Source organism: Anopheles funestus, chromosome 2RL, assembly GCF_943734845.2.
Source record: "Anopheles funestus chromosome 2RL, idAnoFuneDA-416_04, whole genome shotgun sequence".
Lineage (NCBI taxonomy): Eukaryota > Metazoa > Arthropoda > Insecta > Diptera > Culicidae > Anopheles > Anopheles funestus.
The window spans coordinates 40,469,640-40,490,174 of record NC_064598.1 but is presented as its reverse complement, the minus strand read 5'-3'; the positions used below and the strand labels follow the sequence as shown (position 1 = coordinate 40,490,174).

Genomic DNA, 20,535 nt, shown 5'->3' with positions numbered 1-20,535 from the left:
TTGAATTGTGCAAAAAAAATTTTTTAGATTATAAGGATACATATAACAAAAACACTTCAAGCTAGACGAAGCAGCGTTAAATTTTATTGATTGATTTATTGAAATTTTATTTATTGAATAATCATTAGTAGTAACATGCAATGCAAAATTAATGTAACAATTTAACGATTTATACCCAAATGAGCTATGAACAACAAACACAAATAAACTTGAAATGCATAACATTAAATCGATTGCTGTATTTAATCATTATCTAAACGAGAAACAGTACAGAACAGTGAACTATTACATAAAAAAAATCTCGTACCACAGTCTTACAGGCACTGCACAAGACATTGAAATATGAAGGAATCATGCTGCCGGAATATTTCCTTGAATTTCATCTTCTGGTTACCATTCGGTTCAAGGCGCGAGTAAAAATCCTTCGCCGAGATAATGAAGTTATTAATTTCTCTTTCATTCAGCTGTTGATACGAAGGCAGCGAAAGTACTTCCGGCAACAGTTTGATTAGATGTTGATTTAGCGATGCCGATAGAAATATAACGGTTAAGCACCATACGGACTTGTTCACCTGTGGGAAGGATAGAAAATTCGGCAACGAACAGAGCAACCATTCTTGCAACAGCGTCAAGTACGATGCATCAATCGCGGACCGGAAAAGTTGATACGTAACGCTCGCTATAATGTCCGGATTCGGTTGGTTTAGCATTAGCTCCTTAAACACTTTCGTGAGTATCTCGTTCGGTGGAAGCAGATCGCGTATCAACTGACACAGTACATCACCGAACACTTTCGCACCCTGCGGTGTAGTAGTGCGGATTTTGGCGAAAAGTATCTCTATTTTATCGATCTGTTGTACAATGATGTCCGGTTCGTCCTGCACGATGCCGTTGCAGCGTTCGGTGCTTTCCAGTTGCTCATTACAACTGCGATAGATGCAGGTAACGAGCAGCTTCAAGGCGGATAGTGAAAACATCTCGTTGTCGATTTTAACGAGATCGATCGCAAGTTTTTCTATTTTTTCGTGTAGCGCACGTGATACACGATCGGTGATAATTAACCGTTCTAAGCCCTGTGAACATAGATAAAATGAATGTTACTGAAGACAAGAATGCAAGCGAGTTACTAAAGCTTTTACTTACATTTAGAATACATAGATAAATTTCCAAATTGGTTGTCCTTTTCAGAATATTGTTGGCAGAGATGATGCTATTGGATAAAAGATTGCAGTCTGAGACGAAACGTGATGTGTGCTCGATTAGATAGAAGTTTAACGTCCAAACAAGCTTAGTATGAAGATCACTGAAAACGCCGGAGCTTTCTTCAATGATACCGTGCTTTACGATGTAGTTGACTATGACATTACGCAGCAAATGTAGTTCATCATTCATGGTGCCAATCGATGTGTTCGTTTTGATGAGACATTCCAGCAAACAGATTAACCCTTGCAAGGTTGCATTACGAATGTACAGCTGTGTGCTCTTAAGGTACGTCGGAATGATGGTGCACAGATGCGTAAGGTCGCTCATCGTTGGAATAAGAAGGGCCGCCAATCGACACAACAAGTAGATTATATGCTGTTGACAAACAATCAATTGAATTTTTTGACAGGGTTGTGACAATTTAGAACAAATTACGTACCTGTTGAGAAATTGTATCTTCCATCGGGACACGTTCTTGCAGCTTTAGAAGCAATTGATTCAACCAAAAAATTTGGTCTCGATTTTCTACGATTTCACAGAAGCTCACCAAATGTGGCAGCACCAGTGCTGGATCATCCTCGATCAGCTGCTTCAATACGTCATAAATCAACTGCAGTGAGCTCGTAGTATCGATGTTAATTCTTTCTACAAAATATCGTTTATTACGAACGACCAGCGACTCCATGGACAGGGCATTGCATCCACTCTGGTCACCCGTTCGTTCTATGAGCTCCCAAAAATATTCTAACGAAAGTTGATTCTGATCGAACCGCAGCGTACCGACACTGCTGTCGTCTAGGGCGTACTGATCATCCATAGCCGTGATTAGCAAATGGCGCTCTAAGTTTGGCTGATAAAACACATTACTCAATGGAATGGACAGCTGGACATTGTGAAGTTTCTTTAGTCTAAAATGTATGTAAAAGCACATGAAATGTGTAACGCATTGTGTGCAGTGAGAATTTCAAAAACACTTACCCAACAGTGTCACATTTCATCTTTGGATTGCGTGTAGTGTGATGGAACTTGCCCTCGCTAAAACCAATCCATGGATAACGATAGCATGACAGTAGTAGGGACATTACAGCTTGCAGGCACATGTTTTTGATTTCTCGTTGCTCCAATAGACTCACAAAAATGGGATCCTCCGAGCGATTAAGCAGCACCATCAGCGACATAAACAGTTCCTCAAATTGTTGGCGCGAGGAAAATCCAAACACATTTGCCCTAGAAATATTATTATATCATTATAAATTAGAATATGATTTAAAACTTATTGAAAAGCTCTGCAACATACCTCTTTAAAAACATTTCCAACAGCTCAACGTCATACAAATGCTCGATTGGTACAGTCGGCAGCTTTGGGTGGCCATTTTCTAATGCATCCAATGAGTCATAACATTCGTACAGTTCGTACGGCGTCAATGCGTAAGGATAAAATCGATCCAATTTCAGCAAGGGTACGGCAATAGACTCAACTAAAGCAATCATGTTACTACCCATACTAAGATGTTTTGACATGCTGGTAGAATCCGATACAAAATCGGCAATCACAATTGCTTTCAAATAAATCTCCATCGAGCAGCTATGATCTGCTAGAAAGCTTTGAAACACAAGCGGAAACTGACGACGACTTAACAGTTGATCATCCAGTAGCGAACTTTCTATCAATTTATATATGACTTTGATGTAATACTCCACAGTTTCATGATAACGATCATTTTGGTTCAATTCCGTCCAAAGATACCGCTGATGCACAATGCTTCCAATACATTTGAGATATAGTTCGATGCGTGTAACGTTTTCTAACGATTCTTGCTCCAGCGAGCGCGCACAAACGTGCCCGAATGTGAGCAGTGTTTCAAAAAAGTTGGACTTTAGCAGATGCTCCTTAATGAAACGATCGACGAACTTGCCCTCGATGTAGAACAGGCAAAGATGTTCCAGCTTCTTAACATACTCCAGGAAACATATGACAGATTCGGCACAGTGTATCGTTGCAACTGTTTCTTGGGCTTTATGTTTCGTTTCGTTCAGCCTGCGTATTAAAACAATCAGCGTAACCTTTAACATTGGGTGCACCTTCAGGTAGTTGAGATGAGGATTATACTGCACACAATCCGTACGGAACGCATGAAACATACTCTCGAATGCGACCGAAATTATGTCACGCAATAGCCGCACATTTAGCGATCCACTGGAGAGCATATTGATGAGTTTGCTTTCGGATTTAATTTCCAGCAACATTTTAGCTATGTTTCGTGGCTTCGTGTATGACGTCTCCGTACAGTGATACGAAACTTGCTTCAGAAACCATGCTTCATCGATTGATAAATCCTTTAACGCCATTGTATCGATGGATGGTAGAACCGTTATCGTACATTCATCAACCGCATTGCTTTCATAGTATTGTTTCAGTTGAGACAGCGTTTTAAAAAGCTTCGGAAATTTTCGTTTGCGATCCGCACTAAAGCGTGAATACAGGTAATGAAAATCAGTGTCCGGTAGTACAGTTAGCACAGCACTATCCTTAAGACCTGCAGCCCCTAGTTCCACCAGTGCGTTCAGTTTGTGATCGAGGATAAGGGCAGCATTGCGTGATGTCACTATATTGACCGTATCGAGTAGATCTGTTAGTCGGCCGCACATGAGTGGCAATGTTGTGAGTGATGCTTTTTCTAACAACGAACATTGAATACACGAAAGCTTTCCTTCCACAGTTGTTAGGATAGTCTTCACAATTTCCTTTGAATATTTATCGTCCGTAATGTGGCATAGTAGCATTGGGTGGAAATGTACCGAAAGCAGGGGAGTTTCAGTCGATAACAGTGCCGATATATCTTTACGATCCCATTTCGTTTCGTTCGGTTTGTATTCCAAAAGTACCTCAATCAGTGTAGTGACTAGGCGATCATTTCTTACATTGTACTCATTGTTTCGAATTAACGATAACATTAACTCCAGATCGAATCCATGCTTTATCAACATTTCACTCAGAGAACGTGCAACTGCCACTGGCAAACGATACCAATGGATCAGTTCGAGTGGAATCTGCTCGGCTAGCGCACGGCTAACTTCACCAAACCGAGTCATGCTACTCAGTGTGTTGATGTACCGCTGGATGGAATCGTATGTAAACTGCACATCCTGTTGATTTGCACTGTACGTTAAATTAATATCCTCCAACATGGTTAAACATTCGCGAAGATAGTAAACCAATGTTCTCGCTAAGCTTTGGGCAGCTGATTGAACGTCATCTTCCGTAAGCCGAACGCCACCATTTCCATCCTCTTGTGTAGCATCTTCATCCACATTCAACTTTGTCTTACGTAGGTACAATCCAACATGATTCAGAAGATAAATTTCTTCGGTTTGTTGAAACACTTGTCGTACGATCAATTCTCCATACGTTATCTTTTGAAGCGTTTTCCATGAGTCGTTGCTGATTGTGGTGTAGAATATGTCAACTATGCGCAGAACTACTTTACTCTCCAGCAGTTGATTGGGACTGAGGCATTCAAACAATCGTAGCACAATATAGTAATCTGCATCACGTCTTATCGTTAGCTTTCCATCTCCCAACACTTGCAGTAAGGCGTTCAATACATCCGATTCACAACTAGCCGCATGTGCACCATCGCCATCATGTAAACGCTCGCTGTACATAATCATCGGAATAATTCGATACGCGTCTAACTCGTCCGGAAATTTCATCAACATGTTAAGCACCACCTCTTTCTGTGTATTGCATTCTGCTGCCTCCAGTACCTTGGGTACCATGCTGTTGCGACTAAGACGAAGCAGGAATATTTCATGCGAAAGTGCTTGCACCGAAGCTATGGCCGTTCGCCGAATGACATTGTTTGCCAACAGGTTATCGCACATGTTAATAATTTTGGGTATCGTTACTAACGGTTTGTCACGTACTAGACCGCTTAGCTGGAACAGGAATCTCACCACTTGACGCATCAGCTCTTCGGAATCATCTATGGTACCACGTTCGATGGATTCGATATGCTTGAAGATAGATTCAACAAACACGTTGTTAGCGTCAAGCAACTGATAATTGATGTTGAAGTCTAGCAGCTGGCACAGCATATGCAAAATGCTCGCCTGCACCGAGGAGCGCATTTTGGTGAACATTTTTAAACACGTTATAACAAGTGGTTCAAAGAGCTTAACGAACGCCCCAATTTCCGGTGTAAGAGGTTTCGATTTTGCTTTGCAAAAATCATAATATCGTCCGAAGAATTCTTCCGATGCTACTGCCTCTACCGGTTCCTCCGAGAGTGAAACTTTGCGAAAGAACGACACTTCCGCAGTGCGGTTCATGCAGTTGACATGGAAAATGAATCTCAACAGATATCTTGTGCACCGTACACAGTGGTCCGGCTCTAGTGTGAGGAACGTTTGCATATAACGTAATACTTCTTCCACAAATTTTAGGCCGTTCGTCATGGCGGAGAGAGATTTCATCTCTAACAGCGTCCACAGTGCTTCCATTGAAGCTCGTAAACATTCGAACAGTTTTTGACCGGATTCGGCATTGATCGACATACGGTAACTCTCCATAGAGCAGCGAACTTGTTGATAGAACTTCATGTACGCATGATCGCTGCCAAAATATCCGAAGCAGTTGATTTGTTGCAGTTCTTTGGTGTTCATAAATATATCCGCTTTCTGGGTCCGGTTTATTACCAGCGGCGTGGTGTTTGTGTAGACGTGATGATAAATGTTGAATAGTTTCAGCAGATGGATGATGAGTTTGTTCATCGCTTCAGTATCGTTTGTACCATGTGTAGGGGAGCTCGATAAAATTGCTGAAAGATTCAATACACTTGTATTGATGTACTGATGATGTTTTATTAATCTTATCTTACCAACAAGCATCTGTGAGCATATCCACAATAATTCAGCGTGTACAGCAAGATCCAGAACGGTACCATTCATTCCCAATAGCAAACTCAGAAGCACGCTAATCACGTTGTACTCATTCCACAAGTGCACGAAATCGAAAATATCATACTGTTCCAGAAATATGCGTAAAAAGTGAATTATTCCAGCCTGTAATAAAATAAAATAATTTCATTGAATTATGGATTGTTCTCGTTTTTTAAACATTACTGTTGTCCTACCTGAAGATTTTTGTCTTCTATTTTTAACAGCAAGTTACTTATTCTATACATCAGACGGCTCACCGTAGGCATGTCTGGTTTTGTTTTATCTGCACCAATCGTTCCCTTAGCTTGACGATTGAATGGTGAAGAGAATGCACCAAGAACAAATTCATCAACAAAATCCCCAACAACCGTTTGTTTGCTGTGCATTGGTTTCTTTCGTCCATCCCACGGTGAGGGCTGAAGAAATTGTAACAATCGTTCGGCAGCATGGTTCCGTACCCGTTGATCACTATCACCCAAACCGATCAATAGAAGATTGCCTACTTTTTCACGCATCTGATCACCCAGCTGTCCATGGGCGGTGATGCAATCAAAATCTAGCTGAACAATTATATCAACTAGCTTACACTGGACAAGCCAATACTTGTTGTTAGACAGCAGGAAAACACGATCGAGCAGTGTTTTCATGTGGACAGGTGATTCTGGCGTCAAATTAAATGTAGCAGTTTCGTCTACAAAAATGTTCGTTTTACACGACTGGAACGGAATGTTTGATGTTGTGGTACGATTTTCGTTTCGACTTGTGGAGTTGGTTCCAGTACAAAGACTCTTGTAGTAAACGTTAAAGAAAAGCTCCACGGAGGAAAGTGCTTGATTCACAACAGTGTGAATTTCATCCGAAAGTCCCTGAAAAAAGCAAATACATTTAGTTGAAATCTTGTGATCAATAATAAGCTCTAATTCAGCGTCAAGATACATACCTGCACAACAACCTGAAGCAGTTTGTGTTCACACAAAAACGATTGTGTGGTAACGTTTGGAATCTTTGTACGTAGAAATTGACGGTAGCTTCCATTGTGGTCAATAGCAGCTCTTAGGAAATTGCCCACTATCAACTGTACAGTTCCACGTAGCGTTGGATCAGGACTGTCGTAAAACAGTAGCACGTCAGCAAGTAATTGTTGCTGTTCCTCGTCTTCTGGTTCTTTGTGGTTTGAAACTGCCATTGCTGTGATGGTGGCTTTGTCATCCTGTATGTCAATGTTTCCAGCACGTCCACCGAGTCGATGTTCGTTTTTGATTGTCGTTATTACCTTTGGTACTACTAGCAATTCTCTTCTGCGTGTTGTCCCAGACGCCGCCGTAAGGCTTGCTGTGCCGGGACCCGGTTCCGATTGAGAGAGGATGGCGTCCAAATCTCGGCTTAGCTTTTCATTATTATCGATCGAGAAGTTTTCTTCAATAGATTTCAATTTTGACTTTAAACCCTGATCTAGGCTGAGTGACATCGGTGAAAAATACTCAAAGTACGTTGCACTGGTGCATTCTCCAAAGTGATCTTCTTTCATTTCTAATAGTTCGGAGGTTGGTTCCTCTTGTGATACCAAAGCACTGGCACCATCGGGTTTATCGTCACATGGTGATGCTTCTTGAGAGAATTCATTTATCGCATCTTCGAGGTTTAAAATTTCCACCACAGCAAACTCTTCTCGAAATGTATCTTTCTCTAGCGGTAGGCCTAGTAACTCCGGTTTCATCCTTACACATGCAGCTATTATTTGCATCGATAAACTCTTTACAGATACGCGCACTATTGAATCGGCAATAAGGATGTGCCTAGTACCAGCTAGCAAGAACCTAGAGCATATCAATCTAGCAGTGAAATCCAACAAGTTCTGATCATGTATCGTACCAATAAATAGCTCTTTCACGCTTTCCGTACCGTCCTCCACTACCATTGATGTGTTGAGCGGCACTTCGAGCGTGTCCCGTGACGGTGTTGGAGTGGGAATTGAAGCGGTAGGTACGACGGTGACTGGCTCGGTATCCAGATCTATTTCCAGTGTTACATCCAATTCCGCTCGAATCGTTTCTGCATTGGAGGACATGTAACTGCTGGCCATTGATTCCATCGACAAACGGTCTTCCTCCCCGTCGTCTGGAAGTGGTTTATCGATCGACTTTCGGAAAAATTTTGTGACCGATTCGGCCGCATTCGAGCTTGTGAGTAGGGTGTTTATAAATGAACCGATAGAGTCGGTAGATTTTTGGCTTTTTAGCGAGAGTGTGTCAGGTGCGGGTACCGTACCGGACGAGTTCTTAGCACCGCTTGATGTGTCTAATGTACCAGCACATTCGAGTTGCAGAGCAGGAGGTGCGACACGGCCTTCTGTATCGAGATCCATACTTTTCAACGAATCGAGTTCAATATCCGATGCAGACGCCAGAGACCGATCATCTACGGGTAGTGAAAATTTAGTTGGTGTTGAGGTCAGGGGTAAGGAACCAGGACGTAACAGTTGATCTGACCGTGCATCGGTACTGGACTTTCGCGAAGATAGCAGACTATCGTTGGGATTTATTTTGAAGATACTATTTTTCAACGTTTTACGTTTCAATAACATACGCCTGTGTTCACAATGTTCCGAAAGCATAACCTTACGAACCGCTGGCTGGACATTGACCAATATTACGAGCAGCACTTCGAGTGTGGCATTTATGATGGTGTGTGTTCCCTCGCGAAGGAAATGCAAACAGAGATCATACGTTTCGATAGCCTTCTCCACGCTACAGTTCTTTAGCACGATTGGCAAAATCGCCCGAAAGCACCCCATCACGCCGAGTACCGTGTTCGATTGTTGTTGCGGCTGGCCACATTTTAACAACTGCTCGATACATCGATTGAATGCATTATTGGCATAGAAATCAGGATTGCGGGAACCCTGTATGAAGGAGAGCGTATTTTTCGCTGCACATCGACGCTTGGTTGCACATTCCGAACCAATATCCTCCAGGAACAATTCCGTCATCTTTAGCACCTCGCCATCGGTGAGGTAACCTTCCAAGTGCTCGCAAAAAACCTCCGTAAAGCCGCACAAACATTCCAGCAGCGAGGGTTCACGGCGTTTGAAAATGGAATAGATGCATGGTAGCAGGTTCTGGGCGTAGGTGCGTGCCTTCCGCTGTCGTATTGTACCACAATAATGTGCGAAAATGGACAGCACCGTGCGTAACGAACGTTCGTTGCCATTCTTTTTAATCTCGTGATAAAAGTCCCGCTGTATGCGAATGATGTTTCCGGTTGCTTCGCAATGTCGCACTATTCGGGACAAATTTTCTTCCGCACCCATGCGAACACTCGAGTCGGATTCTTCGCAAAACATGATTAACACCGTAACTGCACTACTGATGTGCCCATAGTAATTGGGCGAATTAGCCGCGGACGTACCAGGACGAACATTGATGATTGTTTCGCTTATATGCCCGAAGTGGACTAACTTTTCTTTCGCACTGCAATCTACCGTTTTCAAAGCTTCAATTGAACGCTGAAGCGCCCCAAATGGATTTAATTTATCCATTGTACGTAGAGGCGCTCTACTAGAGATGAAACGTCTGCCTTTTGACTCCTGTGAAAGGCGTACTGTTACTCGTAAGTGAAAAAATAATTTATCCGCCCAGCTTTTGATGAATGAGTCAATACTTTTGTGCTTTTTTTCTCTCTACAGCTGCTCAGCTGTCAACAAAACAAATTGTTGTTGTTTTTTTGCGGTTGACGTTCAATGAACTGACATGTAAACAAGTCGAACAATGTATAATCTCAGTCATTGCAAACGACATCTTCTAAAATAAATTTACTACAAAAAACTAGTTTAAATGTAAATAAATTGGACAAATACAGTAAAAAAGGAATTACACAAATAAAGATGTAGACTATTACAATTAACAAACTATTTCAGTGGGGTTGAAATATTTCAATCGAACTTTTCATCATGAAGTGCTGCGCATTGCATAGACACAGGCGTTTTATGAATGCAGTGGAAAATTATGTTTAAATGAAATATTTCAGTACAATTTTCTTTTTGCCCGCAGCAACAACAATATTTAACACGTTGTGTGCCATGTCTATCATTTTTGATAGACAGTGAAGTTTCCTGGGGGGCCATGTCTATCATTTTTGATAGACAGTAGTCGTCATTTTCAAACTGTTATTTTTCCGCGGTGGCTGCGCTTTTCTACTTACAACCTTCGGCAAATATTATGATAAGACTTTTATGAAACTAATTACATAGTTGGTTTTCACAAATCTTCAGTCCATCAATTTATAAAAGTATATTTTTGGGATGCCTTTTTTCGAAAAATCTTAACGTTTTGTTCATATTGCTATCTCTTATATCGCGCCGTTTGATCGTCTGCAGTGCGAGTGAGACAAATATATGCTTGAACAACAGACGATGGAACGGCGCAACACAAGAGATAGCAATATGAACAAAACGTCAGATTTTTCGAAAAAAGGCATCCCAAAAATATACTTTTATAAATTAATTGACTAAGGGTTTCCGAAAACCAACTATATAATTAGGTTCATTAAAGTCTAATCTACATATTTGCCGAAGGTTTTTTGTAAAAATGTGGTATCTCCGCGGAGAAATTACAGTTTGAAATTTACATTTCCTGGGAGGTCATGTCTATCAAAAATGATAGACAGTCAATTTGTAAACAAAAACGCCGTGGCCTGCTAGGAAACATCACCAAAATAAGCGTGGCACACAACGTGTTAAAACTCCCGCTAAAATTTGCATTTTCACCGTGGCTTTGGTTATGCAGCTGATATATGCTTCGAGAGTATTTAAAGCTAGTAAGAATGTTAGTTAGATTATGCTCTCTTTGAAAGGTGTATGGAATTGATATTAAACACATAATTTTATTAAATAATGAGTAAAACGGGACGCATCGCGCTAACAAATAGAATTGCCAAATGTTGACTGATCTAGCAGAGTTCGCGATGAACAGAAGGCATCTCCAACGGCAACCTTCCTAGGAAACGATATGATTCGTATGTCACCCGTTGGCGAAATTTGTAGCGAATTCGAACCCGTCCTTCCGGTGGTTCCAGCTGGTACATTTAGTGGTTGCTGTAGTTGTCCCGTAATTGGATTGTAAGGATCACATCTTGCCTTGGCCAGTATGCATGAGGTAGTGTTCACATAGAAACCAACGCGTTGCGCTTCCACGTTGAGATCGCGATTAATTAACGTTTGTAGAATGCACTGGTTGATAAGCATGTTTCCATTGATACGTCTAACACATTGCACAAACTCGCAATGTCCCGAATAGCAATCGGCTGTAGATGCAGTTGTTGGTGAAACGATCACCGGACGTAAACCGGTCACAATGCCCTGGAACAAAAATCAACGTAGATCAGCGAATTGGATGGATTGGATAAATACATGATCTTACTGCAAGATTGGTTGCACAAGCAGCATAGCTCGTGTTGATGAGATACAAAGAAGCGCACTGACTGATCGCGCCCAATTGTGTTGGTCCTGCGGCGAGTGACCCAGCCCTAAAAAAACACCCATAACAAGCGTCTCGCGTCGTGATGGTAGACGTTTGAGTTGTATTGCACAGTAGGTTGAACAGCGAAAGTAAACGTTTGTCGTTTGCGGGACACAGAGGCCAAGGGTTTACAAATTTAAAGCCGAAAAGCTGAACCACAGCTAGACAGGGCACAACGAGCAATAATGTTGAAAGGCGCCACATTTCAAACGTCTTCACACCGAACCGTGCCAACTAAAACTAATACAAATCACTCGTCATCCTCGTTCTATCAGCAGCATACACTCGTCGACATGGTGCGTGCGATTTCGATGCATTTAATAGATCAGCCAGGCGGAACTAACGGCGATTAGCACACTTACCGGCTTCTGCCTAACACCCGTGTATTGTGTTGATGATGATTGTGGGAACCAAGTGTAAAAAAATACAACATGCACGTAATTGTGGAGAAAGTTTTGCTTTCACTAGCTAGAACATAACAATCACATTTATGTACTTTCAAGTGTTGATGGATGAACTATACAAATATTTTTCCGCATTTTGTTGTCATCGCGTTAGGCCTATGGAATGTTTGTGAAGTGTTGGGTAGAAAGATATTTTTTTTAAGTTTAAAAGACCTTTTTTCTGTATTTTGCTCTTCCTTCTTTTTTGCACGGGGATGTTTTTTATAGGTAAGTTAATTATGGTTAGCTATGTATAAAATCTCCACTGCATGTATTAGCTTTACAACATTTCAATATTATTAATTATTCGTTGAAACTTTTTAATACAATTGCACCAGCATCAGTTGGGTATGCGTACTCCAGAAGAAACTATTTAAGCATAATTATTCAGTTTGTTTACAATAACAAAAATTTTTTTTACTATTATAACTAAAAAAACATTTTACATATTTACCGAAAATAAATCAACCAGTATGTGTTGATTGCATTATGCCAAGACTGTCCATTATTGGTTTCTGTTATCTTTAAATATAGTTTTATGATTCAATATGAAATAATAAGATTAACTTTAGCAGGGAGTGATCATCAGTTTTCAGCACCTAAGATTTATGGCCACTGACCAGCAAGATCGTTTCTGCAAATACAAAAGTAAGAGAACACATCAAACAAACCCGTATTATGTATATTGCATCAAAATTGTAGAAATATCCATTCTTTGGGTTTTCCGTTTTCCATTCAAATAAAACTGAAAATTCTAAAACACAAAATCAAAACGTTACATTATAATCTCCATTACCAGACATGAAACGAAAATTTTTGAATTTTAGAATGCCAATTTTCATGGTCTTTCCACTTGATTTCGTGCATTAAAGTTCGTTCAGTAAAATGAATTTGGTTTGCTGCTTCAGCAATAGTGGAAAGAATGCACAAACTTCGGGATAAAAGTGTGTATGAAGATATTGGCTGAAGGAAAATGATCTGCGTGGTGCTTATCGAACCGAAACGAGCCAAATCAACATCAACACTAGAACGCCTATAGGGTTCACTGGTTTAGATCATACGACACTCGTTTCAGGTTTGGGTGGATGGGAAGTATATCTTTTAAAGTTGCATTTTTTTTATTCATCTTCTGTTAATTTTACTTTCTACCATACGATTATCTACTGCTATTAACCCTAGAACCTTCTAATAGTAGACTAATCCACTGTTTTAATTTGTTTTTAAATACATTGTTAATCTTGTAAACCGTTTTGGTTTAGAAGAGAGCATTTCTTATGGAGGCCCCAGTAGCTACTTTGAGGCACATTGTATGAACCGGGTGGATTTGAGGTGGTTGAGTGAAGAAAGTGGTAGTCGTGAAAAGTTTTATAACAATTTCATGAAGCCACTGGAGGCCGCTGACTCCTCTCATAGGTTAATCGGCCACTGTTCAGATGGGATTTGATACCCAATCTTATCGTGTGGAAATGGCACCGTTTATCACACTAGAAAAGAAGTTTCGACAACATTATAGAGATGAGAATAACAACTCTTTTTAGTGAGTCAGCTCAGAGTGAATGAGTCGTTATTAAGAGTCAGATCGTTTAACGACTCATTTCGGAGTCATAAAAAACCCCGTAGCATACTAAAAAAAGATTAAAAAGTTATAAAAAAATTTAAAAAAATTCTAAAAATTTGACTCCTTGATAAAAAAGAACACCAAAGCCTTGTGTTTAAATGTAGTATTTGAAACACGAGAAGACGGTACGCCTTGTTTTTTTTTGCAAAATTTCTCAAAATTTCAAAAAATTTTTTGCAAAAAATTGCAAAACAAAGAGGAAAATTTTACATTTTCTCAAACAGGTTATGGCAATTGGTTCCTCGAATAACTTCTGGCACAGATATCTGAAAGCATAGCCGTCCAAGAAGAAAATGTAGCCATTGTTACCATCTATCGACCTCAGGTTAAAGATTGGCGATCCGTTGGATACCGACCGACTTATAGCCAAAACTTGGCGCAAAAATGAGCCTTATGAAATTTTCCAATTTTTATAATTTTTTTTCTGATTTTTTATTTTTTTTTTAAATTAAAGCATTATTTGAGTGAAAATAAACTTATTTTAACCAATTGGCATTAAAATAAATCAATTTTATTTTTTTTGCAAAATTTCTCAAAAAAACGTAAGGGGTAAGCCTTATGAAATTTTCGAGTGGAAAATTTTTTTGAATTTTTTTTCCGATTTTTTATTCTTTTTTTAATTTAAAGCCTTATTTGAGTGAAAAGAAACTTATTGCAACAAATTCGCAATAAAATATATCACATTTAAAAAGCATAGCCGTCCAAGAAGAAAATGTAGCCATTGGTGCCATCTATCGACCACAGGTTAAAGATTGGCGATCCGTTGGATACCGACCGACTTATAGCCAAAACTTGGTGCAAAAATGAGCCTTATGAAATTTTCTAATTTTTATATTTTTTTATTTTTTTTATAATTTTTTATTCTGTTTTTTATTTAAAGCATTATTTGAGTGAAAATAAACTTTTTTGAACCAATTGGCATTAAAATAAATCAATTTTATTTTTTTTGCAAAATTTCTCAAAAAAAACGTAAGGGGTAAGCCTTATGAAATTTTCGAGTGGAAAATTTTTTTGATTTTTTTTTCTGATTTTTTATTCTTTTTTTAATTTAAAGCCTTATTTCAGTGAAAAGAAACTTATTGCAACAAATTCGCAATAAAATATATCACATTTAAAAAGCATAGCCGTCCAAGAAGAAAATGTAGCCATTGGTGCCATCTATCGACCACAGGTTAAAGATTGGCGATCCGTTGGATACCGACCGACTTATAGCCAAAACTTGGTGCAAAAATGAGCCTTATGAAATTTTCTAATTTTTATATTTTTTTATTTTTTTTATAATTTTTTATTCTGTTTTTTATTTAAAGTATTATTTGAATGAAAATAAACTTTTTTGAACCAATTGGCATTTAAAGCCTTATGAAATTTTCGATTGGAAAATTTTTTGGATTTTTTTTCTGATTTTTTATTATTTTTTTAATTTAAAGCCTTATTTGAGTGAAAAGAAACTTATTGCAACAAATTCGCAATAAAATATATCACATTTAAAAATTTTGCTGAATTGCAGAAAAATGAGGAAAATTTTACATTTTCTCAAACAGGGTAAGGAACTTGGTTCCTCGCATAACTTCTGGCACAGACTAAGGGCATGGCCGTCCAAGAAGAAAATGTAGCCATTGGTGCCATCTATCGACCACAGGTTAAAGATTGGCGATCCGTTGGATACCGACCGACTTATAGCCAAAACTTGGCGCAAAAATGAGGAAAATTTTACATTTTCTCAAACAGGGTACGGAACTTGGTTTCTCGCATAACTTCTGGCACAGATATCTGAGGGCATGGCCGTCCAAGAAGAAAATGTAGCCATTGTTGCCATCTATCGACCACAGGTTAAAAATTGGCGATCCGTTGGATACCGACCGACTTATAGCCAAAACTTGGCGCAAAAATGAGGAAAATTTTACATTTTCTCAAACAGGGTACGGAACTTGGTTTCTCGCATAACTTCTGGCACAGATATCTGAGGGCATGGCCGTCCAAGAAGAAAATGTAGCCATTGTTGCCATCTATCGACCACAGGTTAAAAATTGGCGATCCGTTGGATACCGACCGACTTATAGCCAAAACTTGGCGCAAAAATGAGCCTTATGAAATTTTCTAATTTTTATATTTTTTTATTTTTTTTATAATTTTTTATTCTGTTTTTTATTTAAAGCATTATTTGAGTGAAAATAAACTTTTTTGAACCAATTGGCATTAAAATAAATCAATTTTATTTTTTTTGCAAAATTTCTCAAAAAAAACGTAAGGGCCTTATGAAATTTTCGAGTGGAAAATTTTTTTTGAATTTTTTTTCTGATTTTTTATTCTTTTTTAATTTAAAGCCTTATTTGAGTGAAAAGAAACTTATTGCAACAAATTCGCAATAAAATATATCACATTTAAAAATTTTGCTGAATTGCAGAAAAATGAGGAAAATTTTACATTTTCTCAAACAGGGTAAGGAACTTGGTTCCTCGCATAACTTCTGGCACAGACATCTGAGGGCAATGCCGTCCAAGAAGAAAATGTAGCCATTGGTGCCATCTATCGACCACAGGTTGAAGATTGGCAATCCGTTGGATACCGACCGAGTTATAGGCAAAATTTGGTGCAAAAATGAGGAAAATTTTACATTTTCTCAAACAGGGTAAGGAACTTGGTTCCTCGCATAACTTCTGGCACAGATATCTGAGGGCAATGCCGTCCAAGAAGAAAATGTAGCCATTGTTGCCATCTATCGACCACAGGTTAAAAATTGGCGATCCGTTGGATACCGACCGGGTTATAGGCAAAAATTTGACGCAAAAATGAGCCTTATGAAATTTTCTAATTTTTATATTTTTTTATTTTTTTTATAATTTTTTATTCTGTTTTTTATTTAAAGCATTATTTGAGTGAAAATAAACTTTTTTGAACCAATTGGCATTAAAATAAATCAATTTTATTTTTTTTGCAAAATTTCTCAAAAAAAACGTAAGGGCCTTATGAAATTTTCGAGTGGAAATTTTTTTTGAATTTTTTTTCTGATTTTTTATTCTTTTTTAATTTAAAGCCTTATTTGAGTGAAAAGAAACTTATTGCAACAAATTCGCAATAAAATATATCACATTTAAAAATTTTGCTGAATTGCAGAAAAATGAGGAAAATTTTACATTTTCTCAAACAGGGTAAGGAACTTGGTTCCTCGCATAACTTCTGGCACAGATATCTGAGGGCAATGCCGTCCAAGAAGAAAATGTAGCCATTGGTGCCATCTATCGACCACAGGTTAAAGATTGGCGATCCGTTGGATACCGACCGACTTATAGCCAAAACTTGGCGCAAAAATGAGGAAAATTTTACATTTTATCAAACAGGGTAAGGAACTTGGTTCCTCGCATAACTTCTGGCACAGACATCTGAGGGCATAGCCGTCCAAGAAGAAAATGTAGCCATTGTTGTCATCTATCGACCACAGGTTGAAGATTGGCGATCCGTTGGATACCGACCGACTTATACCCAAAACTTGGCGCAAAAATGAGGAAAATTTTACATTTTATCAAACAGGGTAAGGAATTTGGTTTCTCGCATAGCTTCTGGCACAGACATCTGAGCCAAAGCCAAAACTTGGCGCAAAAATGAGCCTTTGGAAACTTCAACAAATTCGCATTAAAATAAGACAATTTAAAAATTTTTGTTAAATTTCCCAAATAAAAGCTAAGGCCTTAGGTGATTTATGCCGATGTGTTTATGACTCTGAAATGAGTCGTTAAGCGAGCTGACTCCTAATAAGGACTCATTAACTTTGAGTTTACTCACTAGAGTTGTTATTCTCATCTCTTGTGTACACCACCGCTTTCCAAGATTGGGGTCTATGATACCTTAAGTTAGAAAGCTAAAATTTTTAGCCCGGATCTGTCAAAACATCGAGCAGAATCGAGCGGGAAATTGTTGACAGGTAATATCATCATGCAAGGATTCCTCAAGGACCTAGCATTTTGACATAAAGAATTACATTAGGCTGCAGTTTTGTAGAACCGCGTTTTGACGAAACAGAAATTACAGCGTCGAAATGTAGTTCGAAATATAGGCATAGCACAAGTAAAAATTTGTATTATTTTTCATAAAAAGCTGAACATAATTAAACTCATGTAATTTCATTGTTGTTTTAAATCCAATTTCAATCAACATTCAGCCATATCAAATATGGCCTAACCTGTTTCAGACCTCCTAGAAAAATGCCTTGTTTTGACATTTGTCGAGCAGCTGATCGAAACTAACATTAGAAAAATTTTCTAATCTGAAATACGCAGGCTTATTTTGCTGAGCGGTTTGTATGGAAAACATGCAGCAAATAAGCCGCGAAACGTCAAAGTCCATATAAAAAAACTAGTGGAAGGTATCATAGACCCCATTATCAGTGAAGATTAAGGTATGTTGATCCGGTTGTAGCTTCATCAGACGTCGTAAATATTGTCAAAAAATTATGCTCGAATGTTATAGCGAACAGTGGCCACGGGCGATGCGGGTGATAGTTGATTTCTTGCAGTAAAGAACGGAGATTTTGTACTTTGTTGCAGCTGTTCATTATTTTCTCTGTTAATTCTACTGTATGATCAGGTGATCGAATCGGTCTCGTAATGATGATGAAAGATGAGATAGCTTTGAAGGAATCAAATGTTTGTGTACCAAGGTTATGGCCTCCGTTACGCCATAGCCGCTCACGCGTTGTTCGACCCTTTTATGAACATTTTTCTCGTCCTGGTCCTTCACTCACCGCGGTACTCAGTTATCCCGATTGCGAAGCTTTCTTCCGACAACTTCGTAAATACGAAGTTCGACATAATGTCCGACAGTGACAGCAGCGGTCGGTATAAACACCGTTTGTTTACAACACTAGTTATTCCTCAACAAACGTCTACACATCATCTCAGTAAAGAATAACTAAAATCCTGACGGTATTGGGGTTACAGTCAATAAAGAACGAGACGATGTTGTTGGTGGGATTGTACACAACCAAAGTGGAGAGACAAAATCAGTTGTAGGTAGATAGCGATCGATGATCATTCAATGCTTCAATTCTTCAATGTGTTGAATAATTACGATTGATGTGTGTTTTATTGATGTTCTCCTGCAGCAGATTAACATCGCGAAGTGGTTGTAGTGGTCGATAAGTAAAATAACCATAAGTTGAGTCAGTAATTTGCATTTGAATTAAACTTCGGCACGTTTCAGCAATACACTAGAGCTAAATAAAAGTTTCGACATGGTTGTGCAACTCATACGTTGGATTAACTATTTGAAAGCGAACATTAAAAATTCACCCACTTTTGAGGCTTTTGTTGAACAAATACTTAAGTTTTAAAGGAAAACTTTTGATTAGTCGTGAAGATTCATAAATAAGTATGCATTATTCATTAACAAGCTAAAATGTTCCATTGAGAGTCGTATGCGTGCTAAAGAGCTAAAAAGCTTCTTCATATGATGTATGATTTTAAGGTATTAAATTACTACGTGAGTTGATTGTTTCTTTAACAGTTTTAAAACAGAAAATAAACACCCGTAGAATCTAGGAATTTGAATGCTACAGTGTCCTTGTTTATTTTTTTTATTTGAAAATGAAAGAGCAAGTTAAACATTGATGTAATATGTTTTACTGGCTTCATGTTAGATTCTATGTATTTATGTTCAAATTTGTTCATATTCTAGTTCGAAAACGTCAAAAATTATATTTCCACTTCAACATTTTATTTTGGTTCATTTATATACCATTTTATTTTTTCTGCTCTTCACAATATTAATACGAGGGTCACAGAGTGGTTGAATAGAAAACAACCATGCGTCTCCATTTAAATTTGAACTGCTCTCTTCCGCGCGTTTTTAACTCCCCTTTACATGAGTATAAAACATGGTTCAACTTTGTGTAATCTGTACCATTAAGAACAGTACTATACTTTCCTGTTTGACGTCATCGATGTGAAAAGCTCGCCCACCAAAGCTTGTTGGTTCTTGTACTTTTGGGTGGCCCTCAATGCTTGTAAGGAGAGCTCGAAATCGATTGCATTTATATACGTTTCATTTAGTTGTTTATTTGCTTATTTGTTCCATGCTCTTACTCTCCGAGCTGCTCTCGATTAGGACACACAAAGTACTGGATTATCGTTGAAGCAAGTTTTAACCGGCATTAGTGTCGTTCCCGTTTTCATGAATTCTAGTTCCATGTTGTAGTGAGTGGGGTTATTATGTGATTGATATCATATGGCTATAATAAATAGAACTACAAACATTAGTGAACAAGCTCTTTATCATAAATTTAAACAATATTTTTTTACTTTATTTAAGCAAAATTTAATATAACATTAATTCACTCTACTAAAGTAGATTATGAAATGCGATATTAAATTATTAATAATATTTTATTGTATTTTGTTGTATAACTTATAATAGATAGTACGCGCAGTATTAGTAGTAGTTTTGGACATCAAGTATCTAAGGTTTTCATATTTAGTAGAGTTACATAATGTCATCCTATAGTTAAACATTAGTCCGGAGAGTAAGGCAGCGCGCTGTCACTTCTCGAACAAGACAAACCAGACAAAACCACAAGAACAAATCCAAGCAATCATATGGAGGTGCTCTGTCAACCTGCATAGAACAAACCAGACAAACTCGACATAGAACAAAACAGTTTGATTTTGTCTTGCATGTCTGTGTCACACCTTGAAATTCTCTATACCTTGTCAAATAGCACCGAAGCGGTTTGTGTGCTGGATTGCTTTGTTAATAATTTTTGTGGAACAGAGAATTTCAGATTTTTCGATGGTCGATGGAGTGAAAGTTCTACACGACAATT

The 20,535-nt window shown here is 38.4% G+C and overlaps 2 protein-coding genes across 2 annotated transcripts; both read right to left on the bottom strand.

The window, feature by feature from the left end:
• Positions 1 to 209: 209 nt before the first annotated feature.
• LOC125762983 (huntingtin) lies at positions 210 to 10,048 on the bottom strand. The gene is made up of 8 exons (XM_049425648.1): positions 7,085 to 10,048; positions 6,339 to 7,010; positions 6,084 to 6,267; positions 2,501 to 6,023; positions 2,182 to 2,430; positions 1,643 to 2,111; positions 1,144 to 1,578; positions 210 to 1,073 (listed from the first exon to the last, which is right to left on the bottom strand). Exons 1-8 carry the CDS (start codon positions 9,680 to 9,682, stop codon positions 315 to 317), a joined length of 8,889 nt encoding a protein of 2,962 aa, XP_049281605.1. The 5' UTR covers positions 9,683 to 10,048; the 3' UTR covers positions 210 to 314.
• Positions 10,049 to 10,884: 836 nt separating this feature from the next.
• Positions 10,885 to 13,073, bottom strand: LOC125762997 (uncharacterized). The gene is made up of 2 exons (XM_049425674.1): positions 11,562 to 13,073; positions 10,885 to 11,500 (listed from the first exon to the last, which is right to left on the bottom strand). The coding sequence occupies exons 1-2, from the start codon at positions 11,862 to 11,864 to the stop codon at positions 11,060 to 11,062; spliced, it is 744 nt and encodes a 247-aa protein (XP_049281631.1). The 5' UTR covers positions 11,865 to 13,073; the 3' UTR covers positions 10,885 to 11,059.
• Positions 13,074 to 20,535: the final 7,462 nt, after the last annotated feature.

Bases quoted from the DNA above. Each gene is read 5' to 3' on its own strand.
- LOC125762983 (XM_049425648.1), bottom strand. From the start codon at position 9,682: ATGGATAAATTAAATCCATTTGGGGCGCTTCAGCGTTCAATTGAAGCT. The intron at 7,011-7,084 runs GTATGTATCTTG...TGCTTTTTTCAG, and splicing joins TGCTTCAGGTTGTTGTGCAG to GGACTTTCGGATGAAATTCA. The intron at 2,112-2,181 runs GTAAGTGTTTTT...CATACATTTTAG, and splicing joins ATGAAATGTGACACTGTTGG to ACTAAAGAAACTTCACAATG.
- LOC125762997 (XM_049425674.1), bottom strand. From the start codon at position 11,864: ATGTGGCGCCTTTCAACATTATTGCTCGTTGTGCCCTGTCTAGCTGTG. The intron at 11,501-11,561 runs GTAAGATCATGT...TTTTTGTTCCAG, and splicing joins CTTGTGCAACCAATCTTGCA to GGCATTGTGACCGGTTTACG.